This window comes from Acanthisitta chloris, unplaced genomic scaffold (assembly GCF_000695815.1).
Source record: "Acanthisitta chloris isolate BGI_N310 unplaced genomic scaffold, ASM69581v1 scaffold4772, whole genome shotgun sequence".
Taxonomy (NCBI): domain Eukaryota; kingdom Metazoa; phylum Chordata; class Aves; order Passeriformes; family Acanthisittidae; genus Acanthisitta; species Acanthisitta chloris.
In genome coordinates this window covers 29,159-49,524 of record NW_008658675.1, presented here as the reverse complement: position 1 = coordinate 49,524, position 20,366 = coordinate 29,159, and the positions used below count along the sequence as shown (strand labels likewise).

General features: G+C 41.1%; 1 protein-coding gene across 1 annotated transcript in view; it reads right to left on the bottom strand.

Moving 5' to 3' along the window:
- The window catches only part of EPAS1 (endothelial PAS domain protein 1), a gene marked incomplete at its 5' end in the record, with an annotated part of 76,454 nt that overhangs the window by 27,127 nt on the left and 28,961 nt on the right, over nt 1-20,366 (bottom strand). Inside the window, one exon of the mRNA XM_009085179.1 lies at nt 8,593-8,783. Within this exon, the coding sequence (XP_009083427.1) occupies nt 8,593-8,783 (191 nt within the window). The remainder of the gene's footprint in view (nt 1-8,592; nt 8,784-20,366) is intronic.

Here is a 20,366-nt window from a genome sequence, read left to right as displayed (position 1 = left end):
AGGAATGGGGCATTGCTTTGTAAAACATTATTAGAAGTGGTTTGGGTTTGGTATTTTTTTGGATAGGGAAGAGGCTGAACCAAACTAATGCAGTTTTTACTTTGAAGTATTAATGAGTTATGATTAAAGGATAGGTTTGATATATATATATACACCTCCTGAAACTGCATCTGCTGGTGCCTAAGGATAGACTGCAAGCAAATGCAGAGGGATGAGCATTTGCAATGCAGAGCCCACCAAGTGCTGTTTGGAACAGATGAGTGGAGACAAAAACGATGCTGACTGCTGCTGCTGCATCCTCCTGCTCCACAACATCCCTCCCTGGCAGCAGCCCATCACCCATTATGCAAACAAGAGAAGAAACGGCCACAGACAGCCCCAGAGGCATTAAGAGCACTTGGTTTATCATCCTTCGCTGTTCCATAGGACTGTTTGGTAAGCAGGGACTCTCTGGGGATAGCCAGCATAGACTAAGGATTTATCATTTTGTGTCCCTGCACTGCAATTCTAGTTCCACACACAGGGGCCAGTTCCTCCTCAGTACAAAGCAAATTACTTCAGGAAATTACATCAGGACTAGCATTTAAAATACAGAAAATACACAATAATATATTTGAATAGTATGCACTTTGACCATAATGACATTTAGGGAAGGAAAAAAAAAAAAAAGGTTAAAAAAAAAAAGAGGTAAGTGACCATCTGCTCCCAAGCTTGTTTCTGCTGCGTAAAGAATGTCAAGGGTCTTTTTTTACTTTTCCGGAAGCAAACAAATGGTTTATTCAGCAGGGATCATGGCTATAGCCCAAGACAATCAGCCAAGTGTGGGTTCAGAGAAAAAAATGACTTTTCAGCTCTAACCCTAGACCCTCCTTTCCATTTTTTCTCCCAGCTCATTAAGTTTGCATTAACAAAACATGACCATTCAAAGGCAGGAAGGCTATTCAAAGCATTTGTATTCTTAAATGCCTCCAACAGTGAAAGACAAACACTTTACTTGTATTATCAGATGATTAAGTTTGCTTTTCCATGTATATAAATTATATTACTTATACAAACACACACAGAGGACATAGGATCAGTCACATCAGGGCTACAGGTTCAAACCCTTAACATCTGAGCTGAGCACAGCACTTAAAGATATAGTCAGCTTTAAAGCACACAGTTACAGAGGTTTGTAGGATCAGGGTTCAACTGTTTTTATTTAAATTATCTTTGTCCAGCTGGAGGCATCTGTAGCGTGGACTGGGAGGAGGGAGAGAAAAGGGTTTGTGTGCTGCTGTGCACCCCCTCTAACATAACCCAAAAGCATGACCAAGGTGTTTTGCAGATACACCCCAGCTTCCCTGGTAACTCAATAAACCCCACTGCACCTCCTCCTTTCTCCTTAGCAGCCCCAGACATAGCAGGAAAGGGGAGCTGGCAGATATGGGTTTCTTATAGTACTTAATAGGGCATGCTCATGTTTCAAAGACTGAGCAGCTGCAGTGAGGAAACTGTAGGCATTATCAGGCACATAAAGGTAGGTGATGAGCAGCTCCAGGAGCCACTGTGCTATGGCTGGCCATCTATTCCTTGCCTGTCCCCCTTGAGCAGTTCTCAGCAGCCTATCCAGGGCAGCACCAGCACTGGAGAATATACCAAAGGTTCTTATGTCTTCTGCTGTTTCCAGGTTCTTTGTGGTGGTTGCAAACACAGAGTCCCAGAAGGTGTCATCTGTGCTAACCCCCTGAAGCATATCAGCTACCTGAGGATCCTTAGTCTGTAGTAAAGAAATATGCTGAGGCAGCCCTAGCATGCCCTGTATCAGGTAGCTTGCTATAATTATAGTAATATAAATAATAAATAATAGTCCCTCCTATGGCTGCAGTGTCAACATTATAGCATGTTCCCTCTCTCCTGTGAAAACCACTAGCTACTAATACACACAGGATATATACACTTTAGGAGACTGATACATCAGGAGAAATGTAGTCATTGCCACTAGGAAAAATTCTGGTTTGCTTTTGAAAGAATCTATTTTACAGATTATGAACAAATAAAAGGCATGGCTACTGCAAGCTCCTCCCTGAAATCCCTATTGTCTTTCATTCTGCTTTAAATTTTCTTCATTAATTTACCTCAGGGCTGGACTGGAGCATTAGCATAAGAAAATTCAGCTTCAGCTGAAAAATATTTGAGAAAGCTGGAACCAAATGAAAGTCAGAGGTTAGCATCAGGAGATGAGAGCAGAATTTCAGCTCTTGGTTTCCAGTAGTCTGAGGTCATTTTATTCAGATAGCAGCACCTCATGTAGACTTCTTCTGTAGACAGATTTTCCGGGTTTTCAAGAAAGTTAACTGTGGGACTCAGTTTATAGTGATTTTTAGTTTGGGTTTCTTATCCCTTTTTTTGTTAGCATTGCTTTTCAAAATAGCTGCTAACTAAATTTTGAAATAAGGATGTATTTCTTGGTTCTTTTTCCTAGAACGCCATCTCCCCTCCCCTCTCTCTGCTAAGTTCAGGAACCATGAATGATGGTATAGCAGGGAAACTGGACTGCAGACATCCCAGTTTAACTATAAATTAATAGCACATTCAGCAGAATGAAGTGCTGTAACGTTGTTGTTCATATTATAGCTACATTGATGGATTCCAGCCAAGACTGTGTACATGTAACATCGGGAAGCCTATAAAGCAGGAGAATCCCTGTCTAGGTGAGATTGGGAGATGTTGAAACATGCTAGAAAGCCTCAGAAAAGTGCAGAGGCCTCCCTGGGATGACTGACAGAGCTACAGGAGAACCAGAAACAGAGCCACCATGTCCCATGTCCCAGCATTTGGTGGGTTGCCCACTGTTCATATTGCCCCAAGGCATAATTTCTTACTGCATCAAATTTTGAAACAGTATTTTTCAGTCCATGCCAGTCTGTATTAAATTTGGTAAGTACTTATTTTGACACTTTTTCTAAGCACCTAAGTAGAATTTATTCATTGACAAGAAACTTTGAACTGTAATAGCAAATGCTTATTGCAGTGTTTATGATAACCTTTTATGCTAAAAATAGCTCTTGTAAACAAGCTTTGATTAATTCCCACTGTCAGGATGTGCACTGTTCCCAAGTTTAAGAACACTTTTTCCGTAGATGCTTGCTCATTTCCTTCAGTCCAACCTCTTGGACCGAGTCTGAAGGCTCAAAAATCAGGCTCTCCTTAAAAGAAATAGCTGCCCATGTATTAAAAAACCCTCCTAAAAAAAAAGCCTATACTCCTCTCAACACCTTTCATCTGACTCAAAGGGGCCTTTTGGTCAGTTCAGAGGTTGACAGTGATGAAACAGGTTTCTACTGGAGGTCACATTGTCACCTGCACAGAATTTTCCTTTGTTTTTAATTCTGTTTCATAAAAGTACCAGAAAGCTGCTTGAACATTGAGCATGTTACATACCAGGCTATAGCTGCCACTCTAGAGGAGGGTTGTAAAAACTGACTGATGCCAGCAGGCAAAAGTTAAATCTTCCCTAACAGCAGCTCCATCTCACATCAGAGAGAGTGGCTTTTGAGACAAGACTTGTCTTTTCCTGATTTCTTGTTTTCCATCAAAGGAAAGCAACTGATTTTTATTTTTTTTTTTCTGTCTTGACAGGGCAGTGCATCCTGTTCGAGGGGATATTTCAATGTGTTCAATAAAAGCTTTCAATTTAGATACATAAAGAAAAAGCTACTCTTAAACTTGAAGCTTCCTGAAGGGCTCTTATCTCCAAGTGCACAAGCAACTCGGATAAAGAAAACACTTGTTAGTGTTGTTTTGATTGCAGAGTTTGTATCTAGCCAAATCATACAGATGCTGCTCCCAGGAAGTCGCTTTGAGTCCTGCAGCCATTGGTGTTGAATGGTGGGATTCAGCACCCCATCAGACCAGGCTTTGAGTCCCAAGGGACCTTCTGGTGCACTTTCCCTGGAAAGGGACATCACTTCAAGCAGCTGAAGCACTTAAGACCCACAGCTCTACTCTCATTCCTAGCAGCATGGTTGGCATAAAACTGTTTTTCCAATTTCATAAAAGCAACCAAGTAGACATGCTATTTTTAAAGCACTGTTTTATGCCACAATGGTCTGAGATTACATGCAGCTTGTCCAGACATTCAAAAACAATGCCCACATCACTTCTCCCTACAGTTTGTCCTCTCCCTTGAAAGCCCAGAGAAAAGCTATTTTTTCCCTTCAGCTCCCTGCTGGCTTTCCGGCTCTGTTGTCTCCCTCCCTTGAAACAACTTCACACTGGCTTCCTTGTGGCCTCCCTTCTCCCAAACAACTTCCTGTCTGCTTCCCTGTTCCCTCCCCATTTCTGCTGCTGTCTGCCTGCACAGGAGCAGCTCCCAGCCAGTTTCCTTTGCTGGATTTCTGCACAGAAAAGACTACTGGGTGACCACACAATTGGGATGGGATTAAAGCAAGCGGATAAAGTTGTGTGTGCCTGATTAGCCTGACTAAAAGGTCTGTAGTCCTGGCACACAGAAATTCACCAGTACCAACGCGTTCTGGTTCTTGTAATGCTGTTAGCATCAGTGTGGTTCAAATAAACACAAAATTATTGGCACCACATATACAGGCTTCCTAAAATGGATTCTCTTCCTCAAATTCAGACAAAAAGATACTATCTGAAGCAACCTTAGTAACTACCATGATGTTAGCTGTTAACCAAGACAGCCATTCTTTAGCAAAAACAAGTTGTTTGTCTTTTGCCATCTCTAAACCCCCCCAAAAGCATTAGCCTAACTTACTAGCTATACCAGAAAATAATCAGGGAAAAGTATTTCTAACAGGTTTTTTTCTGACAAAACGAATGGACAAAATATCCCAAATCCAAAAGTCCCACTACTGACAAGCATCAAAATGCCTCTTTTCAGCAACAACTTTATGGGATCAAAATCTGTACTTGAAATGAACAAAGATCAGTTCTAAATTTATCCCAAAGTTTGAATATGATGATGGCAAAAATGTATTATGCCAACAGAACTAGGAGACATCTTGAAAAATATTTAATATGACCATAATTAAATATTTCTACTTAGCATTCCAATTATACTGCGTACTGTTCTGTGCACAACATGGAAACAGTATTATAAAGCTATTGTTTCGGTTTGCTTCCTGTGATACTAATCTCAATCAGGCCGTCAGACGAACAGCCTGCATTTCTAAATGTTAAAGGCTTCCTCTCCAACATTCCCACACAGAATTGCCTACTGTGAAAATCAAAGGGAAACGTGTTACTAAGTAAAGCAGCAACTTTTATAAAGCAAAACCTGGTATTTTTTACCCTTTTGAACTCTGAGATATACAACCAGCTATTTCCTATTATGATAGGATACAAGGGCCAAGCTCGAACCCTGCAAAGCCTGCAGGAGACATGCACCCTTGCAATCCAGAAGTCGGGATTTCTGGAGTCACGTAGCGGGAGAGCTCTCAATGAGGGCTCTGATTCAGGGGCTCTGCCATTCACCTGCTGGAAGAATGTGGGCATAGATTTCCCTAGGTCTTGGCTTCCCGACAGATAAATAATCATTATGCAGACGCAGCTAGTAAAACAACCCGAGTTACACAAGTGAAAAGCCCTATTCCGACTCAGGGAAGAATAGGAAGGGGCATGAGACACTCAATGCCAGCGAAGTGAGGCTGGCAAGTTGCCTGCGACCATCTCTGAAATCCCATCTGGAGCATCAGCTTGCAGAAAGATGAGAGTGCAGTCCTGGGAAGGGCCTTGCTCTCTCTGCTTCAGGCAAAATTGCCTTGAAACAAAGAGAGATGTTTGCAAATCATGCCTACAAAGAGCAATACAAAATACAATCTGGTGTACTGGTAGGTCTCGACAAAATAAGTAAGAAATAAGAAAAATGCTACTCAAACAGTAGTTTTTACCTACTAGATTTTGAAAAATTTTTCAAGCTGCGATGCAAGCCCGTTTTAGTGACACTGTATACCTATATACATATAAATGTTATTTCAATATCCTGATTAATGACAGAATAAATACTCTTAACTCCAGTTTACATTATGCGTCTAGTCCAAATAATCAAAACATTTTCCATGAAGAAAACAGAAAGTAATGAGAGGGTTTCCAGGCAGTTGCTTCTCATGCACCTCCACCTCCCCACTTCTAGTCCACCTGTCAGAGACCACATAGTATCCCCCAAGCTCCATGTCAGTCAAATCAGGCTCCTCAAACATAACAATTACTTTGTGGCTAAATTTCAGGCTGTTGAACATGCCCATGAAACCAGGGCAGCTTTGCTTGGGGCTCAGAGAAGGTCCAGAGCAAAATGCAAGAACAGAACATGCACAAACATCGCACAGGCCCAATTTCCATCTTGCTTCACTCGTCAAAATGTGATAAGAAGCAAACCTCTTCATCAGTGAGCCTACAGCTGCATCCAAAACCTACCACTCTGAATGATATTGGATGGCCTCCTCAGTGCCAGCCAGCATCCTCAAAGACAGACATTATTCACAGGTCCACAGTTGAAAATACAAAATCTAATTTAAATGTTAGCTATACTCAGGATAACAGATGAGCAGCAGACAAGGTTTTCTGGCTTGAGATTTTCATTTCGGTGTATTTTCATTATCAGGAAATAATACCCCAAATTTCCAGAAAAATAGTCCCTTTAAAGTACCTTAGGTTCAATTCTTCAGAATAGAAGCATCAAAAATTTTGAAACCTTTATCTACACCTCTAGTGTCTAAAACATGCAGCCATGGACAAATCTGCATTTGGCTAACAACACAAATTTTAACGAGCGGACTTCGTCCAAGTGAAGATTTAAACTGGGGAAGTGAGTGCATCAGATTTAAGTCCAAGCATAGAGAAAGCATGAAATATTAAAGCACAGCTTGTCGCTACTGTAACATTTTATTTTCAGATTCCTTTCTAACTGCTGGGTACTGGTGGTACTTCAAGAAAATGTAAATCAGCCACATGAATCACACTGTTTTTCAGACACTGTCACAGAAATATCATATCTTTATGGGTATGTGTGAATATTATATACATATACTGACTTGTCATCACTATCAAATAATACAAGTCTAAGCCTTAACACTACAGAAGCATCAAAATAAATGCTTCACCTGTATATTTTTTTCCTCACTAAGAAGTGTAAACATATCTGAAAAGTTACTTTAAGCTTATCATGTCAGCAAATGTATTTCTCTGATTATGACAGTGTTCAACTATTTCATGTGAATTTTCACAGGCATACACATTATTTATATTACCTGTTACAGCCCTTCAGAAGTTTGCTTTTCCTATGCTGTGCCAGTCTCTAGTTCGTGCCATACAAATACTTGAAAAGCTGAGGCTGTGTCTTTATGAGAAAGTTACTAACAAACTGGCTTGGTGTACAGCATGTTTAAGAACATTTACCTATTTACGCAACTTCTTCAAGTATTAGTTACATGATGAAATCAGAGATGATTTCCAAATACTGTCCAGCAAATAAACTTTTCTTTCCACTGAAGTAAATGTTAAAACCACATTCTATAAGCTGAGAGTACCTTCACTTTATACAATAGTGTTTAGCAGAAGCCAAAAGCACTACAAAAAATTACACAGCACACAGAAGCAGAATTGAATTTGCCATATCTTTCAAACCAACCAACAGCACACTCATCCTCAAAATGGGATACTTCCTAATAACATTTATTAAAGTAACTGCTATGGTATGACTCAACTTTTCTGAAGTGCAATTGTGACCTTATTGGGAGTTTTGTCATTAATGATGAAATTTTGGGGTTACCTTTCAGAAACAATGAAGGCTTTGTTTGCTTATTGTATTCTCAACGCCTAAAGGCCAGAGCGTGAAAGTTTCCCCAGAAATATTAGTTGTTTTCACTGATCTTACAGGCTACTCAAGCCACAGTTTTCCATCAAAGTGACGATTCAAATACAGGGGCAAAATAAGAATATTGCTAATTTTAAATTTTCACAGACTATAGAAATGATGTGGGTTCACATTTCCTAGTAGTCCAACATGAGCAAGATTCTGAATACACAGAATCTGTTCACAGCAAGTACTGAAAAGTTGTTTGGTTTAGCTATCTTAGTCTACCTTGTCATAAACAATCTACCTAACTACATTGCCAGTGGATAGCACAATTAGCCCTTTCAAACAAAGTACTGGACCTTCAGAATTTCCCAGCTGCTGTTTGAATATGCTGGCACAAACACGCTTGCCATGCCAAATCAAATTTTATTTCAGCATGGAAGCTTAAGGCATATGTTTGAATTCTGGTTAAACTCTTAAAAGCTTAAAATCTTGTAACTGAGCTTTTAACAAACCACATTCAAGAGTTCTGAGAGGTTTTTCTTTTAGAGAGGCAAAACTGCACTAGTTGTTATTTTGGTAATGAAGACCCTATATGACTCATATCACTCAGATTTTCTAACCTAACTGAAATATAAATCATTCTGATGAAAAAAACCTCACCAACCTATCTTTAAATCTAGGTGTATTCTCACAAAAGCAGTTATGTCCCGTTCTCACTTTAGCACAATGTACTTGGAGAAGAGCATGCAGAGTCTTACCAAGTTGCCTTCAATGTTTTAGCCAGATCTTACCTGAAGACAGAAGCTTATGAGTTCGTAGGAAACTGATTGCCAGGCGCATTATGGATGCCTTGTCCAGGTGGGAACTGATGTTGTGGGGCAGGGGCAGCTCATGTGCCAGTTCGTAGAAAACTTCGGTCTCTTTGCTTCTTCTGCATCTTGCTGCATCTCTTGATTTCTCCTTCCTCCGTTCGGAGCTGCTCCTGATAGGTAAAGAAGAGAAAGGAAAAAGCACTTCTTGAAATGCAGTTCACAACTTGAGAGGCATTTACAAAAATTAATCTTCTCAGCAATGAATCCATTCTGTCAAGTGGTTGAAATCAATTGGCCAGACTTTAATACCTACCTGCTCCTTTTAAAATGGGAATTCAGAGAGGACTGACAGATAGAAAGGGCTCCAATTCTACACAGTCAGCCCTTGGATGCTCCAAATCCCCACTGAGATTAACAGGATCAAGATCCGCCTTAGGCAAGAGACTCAAAATGAACCAGCAAACTATTACTCCTGAGATTCAGGATACATTAAAAATTATTTGTTTGTTTGTTCAATCTAAATTCCCTTACTCTGGAATGATGGGGCAATTCATTTTAAAGCTAGAATAATTACAGTGCATATGGCTGTGTCATAGATAGTACAATTCATAGAGTTGCAATGGCTGTACCCCACATTAAAATGAATATAGTAATAGAGGATCAAACTGTGTTGATCCATAGAACAGTCTCATCTCTAAATACACCACTATTCTGGAAAACCCCCTTTCCTTGACCACAAAGGGTACAAAATGGGAAAGCAAAGAGTGTTCCTTGCAAGATACCTCTCCTTTGTAGAAGCTATTCGAATTAAATCACCATCTATCCATTGTCTATGAAAACAGATTCCTCCTTCTTGAGTAAAATAACACAACCAATAGAGCCAGCCTCCTTCAAACTCCACAGAGAACACAAGAGCAGAAAATTATGAAGGGGAAAATGTTCTATGAAGCAAGTATGCAAAACTAAGCCACCAAGGGACATAAAGCTAAATTTAACATTTGTGAGAAACACAAGGAATTTGTTTGTCGCGATTCTGGTATAGAGCAGTTTAAGAAGGAACTTCACTGACTCCAATGTTCTTTTATAAAGTACAGTTCTTATTTCAGAAAATGAAGCACCTACACCCATTCAAAAACACCAGCTATTTCAACCCCATGTAGCTCTACTAATATTGCAATTTCCTACACTTGCACAAGCTGAGGTTTTGCATTTCAGTCACACCATCCCAGAATCCATTTCTCTTCAGGCAGCCTCTTGCAGTAGAGTACCAGCACAAACAGCACTGCTTGAATGAGCACAGAACAGGGTGTGGAACAGAGCAGTCCCACTGTTTTTGCTGTTGTGCCTGCAGATTCATTTCTAGAATCACCAGCGGCATCTCTCCATTCATGACGCTCCCAAAAATGAAGTGGCTTATAACCTGCTTTTTCTGACATCAATATAAAATAACAAGCCTACAAACTAAAAATGGATCAACCAGAACACCCCACCCCAACAAAACAAGGAGTTTCAATAAATATATTATGTTGTACGAAGCTTCTGAGAAAAACAAGTATTAATCGCATGACTTAATTCTAGAAACTGTTCCAATCATGACTAGCCTCATGCTAAACCGCATAAAATAGAAAAATATGATTAATCAATACTACTGTATTCTAAAGAAGATGACTGTTTCTTGACAAGCTAGACAGCCTGCAAAAGATTCTAGGTATTGAAACAATAGGAAGCTTCATAAATTAGAACAAAGGAAAAAGAGCCAGGATGCACATTAAATGCTCTGAGTAAAGTTATAGTAAGGTGCTTTCTGGGTCCCAACAAGGCCAGCTACTTGATATCGTCCAAAGCAGGAGTGGGCTCACAACACATCAGTGGAGCTCTCGTGCTGCAAAACACATGAAGCTGGGCACATGTGTGGGATCAGATAGGTGCTCACCAGTGAGTGTGCTAACAGGGCAAAGGGCCTCATAAATTCTTACAGTATCTTCTCAAGATTCATGATCAGCCCTTAGCAAACCTCTTTCACAATTATTTTGCCCAAGGTGAATGTTTTCTAACATGGCCTCTGTTACATGAAGCATGTGCTGGAGGAAACCTACACATATTTCAGTACATAATGGCAGGATCCAATTTCGATAATTACTTCAGGGGCATCACTGAAGTGAATGTCAACTCACACAAGTTTGAACCTAAAGGATCAGATATTCACAAGGTGACACAAACTCATTACTTTTCTGCTTGCCAAGTAAGAGTCATACTATGTCCATGTTAAAAAAAAAAAAGGTCCCCTCATACAACTGTCTGAGAAGGTATTTTCTGTTGTCCTCCTGGGGCACGTGGTAGGTACAGGAAAGCCATGTAAAATACATGTATCATTGCTACTTTCAGAAATAGGTCTTGCTCTCTAAAGAAAAATGTGCCTACACTGTGCCTATAAAGATGGTAGGCTAAGAACAAATCTTTGCAGTTTCTAATTATAACAATGAAATAAAAGAGTAGAAACAAACCAAAACCAAGCAGAACAAAAACTGTGTGGCAATATTTGTGAGAATTTCCAGTTGTTGCTTGGAAAATTTAACTTGAACATAAATGTTTGAGCTCTGCTCTAAACCTAGAGCCCACAATTTTTACATTAGAACCAGCTTGGGCAAAACAAAATCTAATCCCCCCTCATTTAAATATGAAACTTTGTGAACCAAGGTCAAAGCCAGGTCAAAATTCATGCAGTAAAAACAGGTTGTATGAGACAGGGTCTCTCATGACATCACTCTAGCTATGAAGAAAAATATTTATTTTGCTAACCTCTGTAAATATAATTTTGAAGTGTGGCTAATGAGACAATCTGGCTTCATTAACCATGGGTTGCTCAAGGTTTCTAATAACTCATGCTATGAGTAGAGAAAGATTTTCTTTCTCTCTGCTGCTGATGCTTTCCCTCAACACTGCTTCTGACTGTCCTGCTTGGGTTCTCTGCAGAGAGGCATCGATGTTGATTACACACTGCACAAGAGCTTTCTCACATCAGAAAACAAGGGGAGGAATCAGCCTGCCTGGTTGCTTTCAAAAGACTTTTTTGCTCATCCATTATCACTTTACATAAACAAACAACTTGCTTGTTAAGCATTTCCCCTGTGGCTTCCTGCACCTCAATTTTCCTCCCCATCTTCCCTCACTTAGCACACCCTCGAGTCACATTGTTATTGTAGCCAGCCCAGCATAAGCACACCAAGATCCAAAAGATCTCCATGTCCCATGCCACTTCCCCCTCTAGACATCCATCTATGCTTGCTTGCTCATCCTCACAGGGATGCCCATGTCAAAGACAGTCATTCTGTGCTTACTCATCCTGGCTGCAAAAGCCTCTTGAAATTGCAGTCGAGTGACAGAATTCTGCAAAAAGCAGTATTTTTATGGTTTTCATTGCAGACTGCAGGCCATTAACTCTCTCTGCAGTTACCCCATGTCATGCAGGGAATTAGCATTTCACCCTGGTGAGACTGGACTACCCATACCCAGATTGTGACTGCTCAACAACTGGCATGACTGAAGGCCAAGAGGAAAGGCTAACATCGAATCCTCTTCACGCAACACTAGGGCAACTGAGAAAAGGCTCAGGCTCTAGCTAATTTATGAATCATTCCCTCCTAGCACATAAACCACCCACTTATGTGGCAGAAAAAAAGCAAATGTGTGCGTCACTGCTTGGAGAAAGTGATGCAAGCAAAAACCTCACTCATCCAAACCTCTGACAGATTTTTTGAAGTACAGAAAGGAGAGATGAGGAAGCCACCACAAATCAAGCCAGGCATACATAGGTCCAAGGCCCAGGGGTATTGCAGGGGAAGCCTCCTTGGAGCTTCCCAACACTCGCTTCTTCAGGTGTCCCAGGATCTGGCAGGGTAAGACTCCACTGAGCCACACACGCACCCTCACATTGCAATCGGAGCATAACTATTCCTGATAAAACAACAAGAAAGGAAAGAAAAGGCTCAAATTTCTATTGGAAATGGGGAGGCTGAGCTGAGGTATAGGTCTGGAGACTCCATCTAGATCTTGGCTACGTAAAGGGTGGTCAGGAGACTAAGAGGAGAAGGAATAAGGAGGTATTGCTTCCCCAGCAAGGTCTCTGACAAGGTTGCTGTATGATGCTCTGATGCCGCAGCACTCACAGGCATGCAAATCAGAAGGAATGGAAGCACAGGCAGTTACCTGCCACACAACACAAGTATGGCACTGTACCCTCAGGAGAGCTGTTTACATGATTTCCCACTCCCTCCTGGCAGACTTAGTTTGCACTCTGAAAATAGAATTTACAGGCTGACACACGCGAGAAAAGATGACAAACAACTTGCAAGAATTTGCCCTCCCAGGTGATGCTTCCAAATTTTCAGAAGCAGTTCTCCATGTTTCTCCCATGAACCCAAACCAAATAAGTCCCAAGGGTACACCCATGCACAGGTACATAAAAACACTGATCCCACTGGGTGGAACCATCCAAAGCAATGTCAGAATGCTCTGCATGGATCTTGGGAATGAGATTCCTATCCTCTTGCTCATCTCTGGCAGGTCCTTGCAACACAGCTTCACTGAAATCAGGCGGGAATGCTTGCAGACAAAGGTCTTGCACACCCAGGGTGAAGATTATAATCTGACTTTCTGATGCCTTTCATAGTACAGGACTGGAAACTTCAGGGACAGCAACTTATTGGCAAAACCTGAAGCCCCACATAATCCATCTGGCTTAATGTTGCAAAAATACCATGTCATCTTAAGGATTGTCTTCCTGGTGCCTATTGCTGTGGCAGCTCTTGCCTCCAGCAGCTAGGAGAAATGCTAAGGCAGCCAGCCTGGGCCAGGGGCTGCACCGCTGTCACTGCCGTTCTGGGGCATCTCCAAAAAGCACCTGCAACCCAGAGACAGCAGGGATCAGCCCCACAAGCATCAGGGCTAACAGACCACCCCCTGCACGGGAGTGTAGGCACAGGAATACAACATCACTCACTGATCCGAAGGAGGGTTAGGCACCCACAAAACCCTCCTGAGCTCAGCAGAGTGGGACTGTCCTGAGGTTTTGGTCCCATTTCCACTGACTGTGACTGTCCTCACTCTCTGCAGTTTTAATCCTACCAGTACTCTGTCTCCACAGTAATCCCTGCCCACCATCTCCACCCATACATCTCCCTGGTAGTTCCCACAGGCAGTTACCCCCGTCAAAACCCTCAGTACCCACTCAGCTGATGATGGTTCCAGGTGGTCAGCTTCAGTGATCACCCCTTCTGTCAACGACATTGGTGGCCTCCTCTAGGCTGACAGAGGGGACTTGCAACGATAGCAATCTTCTACTCAGGGTTTTGCTGCTCACCACAAGTCCATGTGGGTCGATACGCAGGTTGTGTACACACACTTGCTTGTTTAAGATTCAGCAGTGCAGCAATTGCACTGAATTACACTCCCACCTTGTAAGCTTCAGAGCACAGAAATTTCAGAGAAATTGTAATCCACACCTTGCAGAAAAATATCTTGTAACCCAGTAGCCTTCACTCGTACATACACACTACATGACACATTCCGACAGCACACAGTTCAGACTGACTCGCTCGAGTGTACTTCATGATTTTGGTGACCCTTGGACTTTGCTTCAAACTGCCATGTATGCAAGCTAGTAAAACAACAAGCATATTACCTTATGTCCAATGGCTGGTTATTAAATGTTTCTAGCTTCAGCACTTTAAAGGTCAAGAATCCACAGTTAATTAAGCTGTCACAAGAAATTTCTGTAGTAAATGCTCATTTTGAATGGTTCAGAGTTAAAGCTTCAAATGCTCACTGGCAGAACAAGAAAAATACACTCTAAGATATACTCAAAGATAAGAAAACATTTTACAGTACAGAGAAATGAAATAAGATAGATGCTTAGCATAAAAAATATTTTCGGACCAAAACCTGTAAAAAAATAAAAATATTTTAGCAGGCACTACTACTTTAGATAACAAAGATTTATCTTAAACTATAAAATCCATTTCTTGCTGTGTTTATATTTTGCATTACCTTCTGCTTGGCAAATCCCTAAATGTTTTGAACTAGGATAGTATCTGAAAAGGAGTTTTGCTGACTCTGAGACACTCCATAGCTATCTCAGAACCACACCACTTGACTGCCCCAGAGATGTGTTTGCAGACACCAACCAGCCAGTGGTCATGCTTACTTAGCCTTAAAATTCCTTTAAAAAGTATTTGTAACCATTCTACTTGACAAGCAGTTTATTCTGGATGGCATGCTGTGCTTTTGAAAGCTCCCTCCGTTAAAGTAATAAAAGTGACCACGGGTAAACAAAAAGTGCTAGAAACAGCAATTTACTCACTCACCAGGATCTCAGGCCAAACTATGAAAGCTGTGAAGGAAACCCATATACAGTGCCATGCAGATCCCCTCCTTATACCTCTTTCCAGACAAAATTATTATTTCTAAAGTTTGAGAAGACATCAGATGCCCAAGTTCAGCACACCAGCAAGAGCAATAGGAAGGGGAAGAACAGAGTTATTTTCAGTCAGAGAGCAAAAAACAGCTCAAAATCTGTGGAGTGCTCATGGAGGGGCAAGTGCTAAAGCAACGCTGCTGCCCACTGGGACATGGCGCCCAATACACAGACAAAAAAATACAAATGACACAAAAATGTGGAATTTGTTAATAAAGGAAATAACAGTTCAAAGGTAACAAGAAAAGCTACTAAGAGAAAGGGCTATTACAAAAATAAGGAAATGAAATGTCTTCCACCCTTCCTTTAAAGCTGCCCTAACTTACAGTAACTCACCATTGACTTCTTGGCTCGATTGAGGGATTTCTTACATTTCTATACTCATTAAATAACAAATCACTGCTAGTTCAGCAAAGCTTGGCACCTACTGCCACATCAGTACGCGATGCAATTCCTTTCTCCAAGTTTAAAACCAAAGGCTAGATGATGGTCATGAAAATGAGAAACCTGAGTGTCTCAGGGACAGATGAGGGAAGAGTTTGTATTAAGAGTGAGGATCTCATTTCCATTCTCACTGGGCCTTTTCAAAGGATGCCTGGCACAACAATAGAGGGTTTGGCTACTACAATTAGAGTACCAAGAGATGAGGCCTAAGCAAATACAAAACTTTAGGTGTGTTCGAGCATATTTATGATTCACTAAGTCCATATCACTCCAGACCCACCACAGCTGACAGTAACACAGCCAGGAATCTGTTTTCTTGAACAGGGAACACATCAGCTCCTTAGATAAATTCTATGTGTACTTTAAAAGCCACATGTAAGACTACCTTCTCCAGTGTCTGAAGCTCTGGTAGTACCTTTAGTCAGAATAATTAAGCTGTACTGGATTTGTATTTTATTTATTTTCATGAACATTCCTGACACTTATTTCTTGGGGGGGGAGGTTGTGCTGAGACAAAAAGCATTACACCTGTATAGTTTTAAAATGTTTATAGCACTAGCATCTTTTTTTATATCACTAGCTGCATTTAATGCAGCTGTTACAAGAAAAACACTTTGCACCTGCAATTTAAAGTATCATTGCGAATACTGAAGTTGTCACAGCAATTAAGTAGTACTTTGGGAGTTCAGTGTTGCAAACCTCACAGAGGCTGCAGGAGCACTTACATTTCTTTAAAGCATTTAGGTTCACAGTATGTCAACAGAGTCTGATAAATTTAATCATAGTAAGCAAAACAACATCTACAGGATTTATGTTCTACCGGTTTTTCTCTAGGTTTATGAGTACCTTGAACCAGAAAGATAAGTATTAGGATTTCGGCAGCCATTAATCTGTTCCTGGATTGTTTTACAATGCTGTGAGTGCAGCCTGTGCTGCAGTTGCCATGCCAGTACGAGCCTGGTACCTCAGAGGATGTGCCAAGCACATTGCTTCTGGGGCAAGGCACAGTCCCATGGAACCACACGAGGCCCACGGCATGCAGAGAAGATGCCAGGCTGCTGCTTGATCAGCAGTTAAGAGCAGATAAAGGCACTGCCTCTTAGCCTTTTCAACCCATTCCCTACATTAAGGCTCGGTGGCAGGGAGACCTTTTTCATGGCTTAGTTTTCAGGAGGCGCAGTATCCTGCTCCAATTTACTGCATGTTTGGCAAGTCCCAGTGCTGGTCACAGAAAGGGTCAGGACAGCTCTGGATAACCCTTGTAAAGCTGCTGCTTTAGAACACATCAGTGAAACAGTCCTCCATCTTCTCAAATATTAAGGAAAGTTAAGAGAAAAGAAGCTCAGCATATAAACAAGTCTCAGAGGAGCAGCAAGTCACCTCAACTCAGTCTTCTCTCCCCAGACTGGTTTTGCACTGCTTTGCTCCATCAAGATACTGGATCATGGATTCCTTCCCTGTGGCAATCAACTCTGATGCCAGCCAAGATATGGAGAGCTTCAGAAACAAGCTACAGACTAAAAAATCCCACTGTCAGACTCACTAAACATCACAACAGAAACGACTGTTTGAACGTTGACCAAAACTGAACTTGCTTTCAAATCAGCCAATTTAATTTTGTTTTTTGAGGGAGGGTGTTATAAATGTATCGCTCAGGTTCTCCTCATAGTATTTTCCACTTACACATTCATGAGTCCCTGCAGCACAGCTAATGCTGGAATCCTACTGCACTAGCAGGGATAAGGTTGTGACAATGCACAACCTGAGATGTCTATCAATGATTTCTGTTTGAGAGATTGCAGATCCTTATCATGTGGCATTACTTGTAGTAATCAGTCAATTTTGACAGCTAATCTAGAAGTCCATACATATTGTTGCTGAAAAGCTCAGCAGGTTTTCAGATAACCCAACTATTTGCCTACTCTAAAAAACACATACCAAAGGATGTGCTTTATCTCTTCACCAGCGGGTTAAAGCTAAAGGTGAATGAAGTGCAATTCACAGGCTGGGGGAGGTGGGCCCTGAAGTTAAATTCAAAACCAGCCTCATTTTTCAGATGGGGCACTGACCACATCCCAGCCCATACCAAACCACAACCAGCACTATTTATCAAGATGGTGCAACTGCAGGTAAACAAGGACAATATTTCAATTAAGCTTTATTTCAAGCCTAAGGGACAAACATTGCCATGGCATGACTTTACTATCAGTGGTATGCATACTTACACTTCAGCCTCAAACCCACTCAACCGTAAAGAGTTGAGAGTCATGCTGAACACTGTTGACAAATCCCAAGTTTTACGATCTAATGCTTCATTATGCCTTGGGCAAGAGCCACCAACATTTGTGGTGGGTATTAGTGCTTCAACCTGGTCCAAGCTGCTGAAGCACAAGGCTTGGACCAATATCTCACGATATTTTAGCTCGTCCTGCTGGCACATTTGCTGACAGGTTCACACAAGGGGCCTTTGTGGGTAGGAACAATGAGAGAGGCGTGCACAGCACAGGAAAATGGGTGGTGACCACCAAGGGCTGGAAAAAAGCCTCTTTCAAAGGAAGGTCTTTGAAAACATTCATTACACCCCACCCAGCTATTTTCACTACAATATTTCAGTACATAAAAACAACACAGGGAAAATAAACAGCCCACCCTTCAATATGTTGTAGGTTCTCCAACCCCTGAAGAGAAATCAGCAAGCCATAAAGACCCAGAGCTCACCAAACAGCCATGTAAGAGGTCTGCAAGCATCCACCAAAATCTCTCTCCACCACCTTTCTTCTCTCATGCATCTCCAGGCTCTCTCTGTAAGCTGACTCAACTGGACGCCTTAATTTTCAGAGCAAAGTAATCAAACATGTATTGGCAAGTAAATAAACGACAGTGAGCATTTATAGGAATCGTAAAGTAAATATATTGCCACAATTTAGAAAGTTGTTACACAAGAGAACAATCCACCACAATGCATTTCAGTTCTGGTGTTCTTTTCTGCCAATTTCAGCTAGAACTAATAAAATATTTCAGATAAAATAGCAGCAAGACAGAAAAGAAGTAAGAAAGTCAATCCATAATCAAGTGGGTCTCTGAAATCAGCAGACAGTTGAAAACTGGAGGCCAGTTTGAATGTGTGGAGGTCATGCTCCCACAGAGGATTGTCTCCGTCACAGTCAGTGAGGTTACCAACAGAGCAAAGATTGAACAGGTGAAGCCCCCAGCCTCGGGAACAGAAAAAGAGTTCATTCTTCTCCTAAGACTTTGATTGCTCTCTGATGATGCCCCCTACAGCACCCTTACTCACAAGTTCAGCATATAAAGACAGCAGAACACCTACAAAGGAAATTTGGCCACTTTGTGTCACTTAATTTCAAGCACAAGGTCTCTGTGTTGGATGCTCTAAAGACTGCAAAGGTGGCACATGCCAACTCTAAATAAAGATGTTTTGTATTCTCTGGAGAACATTGAAAACAATAATTAAAATTACTTTGCACCACTACCTGTTAATACGTCATGCCTTATCCTTCCAATGTGTCAAATCTTCTAATAATAAAGTTAAGAAAACAAGTCTTGCAGTAAAATGTTTGTTAAATAATACTGACCCTTCTTTTACTTTTTGGACCTTAATCATTTTAACATGCACTCAATTATGACGGAAGCTAATGGTTTCTCCTTGTCAAACTCTTGGTGACTTGTAGCCATCCATATTAAGAAGATGGATATCCAGAAAGACAGATTAAACAGCCAGTTCTTTGACAAGTAGGGAATAATAATTCTTGAAAGTAACAATACAGACACTCTAAATTTTGATCATTCCATGTAATACAGTTTCCTGCACTTCCTGCAACAATGATCAAGTGCAGATTCTGAGAGCTAGGCTAATTTTTTGCCCACTGGAGTGTGGGTTTTATCTGTACAAACATCCTGGGACACAGCTTATTCTTAGCCCCTGCTTTCTTTTCAGAGGGCTGTTATTTTATACAGCAGCTCTTTAATTGTCCATCTCATCTTAACTAAGTCCTTGGGTAAATTGGAACCATGATAACTTTGCATGTTGTGATTTGGAGTTCTCATTAGTATTAGTCTAAAATAGTCTAAACTAGTCTGCCACTAGTTTAGGTGGATAAAAATCAAAGTTTAGTAGCTTGAGCTGTGGTAAATTGTATCCATGTATTATAAGGGCAAAGCATTGAACCAAAGGGTCAGGCTACTTCAGCTATCTTGGCCAGAAAACCAGCAGTCACTTCAGCCAAGTTAGGTAATTCCTCTAAATTTACAGCTAAAATCAGAGCCTGGAATGACATAACCTGGGGGCAATCAGTACTCCCAAAACACACACCTTCAGCTCCTGGCAAAGTCCTGAGGAGCATTCTCACTTTCGACCTGCCTCTTGACACCCACTGCTGCAGCAGAAGCTGGAGGGACATCGAAACTCTGATACTCGAGGAGGAAACTGTGGCCTCTCAACACTCAACTGCAGTATTTAAAATATTTTAAAAATTAAGGCTTGGTTCTGTCGGGAAATGGCCGCTAGCTCTTCTGACACATCACCCTGAATAATTACTCACTAAACACAAACTTTCAAAGGGAACTGATCTAAAGGTAGACTGTGTTCTAACAAAAAGTAAATAACTGGATGCAGTCTTGCTGTTTTGGAGTGTCTTGCTTTATCGCTTCCCATCCTACTGCTGTCTGCTAACTCCTTAAACTTCTAAGTAGCTACAATCAAAGGATGAAAAGGAAAAAAAAAACCCAGAAAATAATGGGAAGCAGCAAAACTAGAAAGCAATTCTGTATGTATACAAAGGTAAATTCATGTGGCCACATTTCTTTCTATTTCAGAACT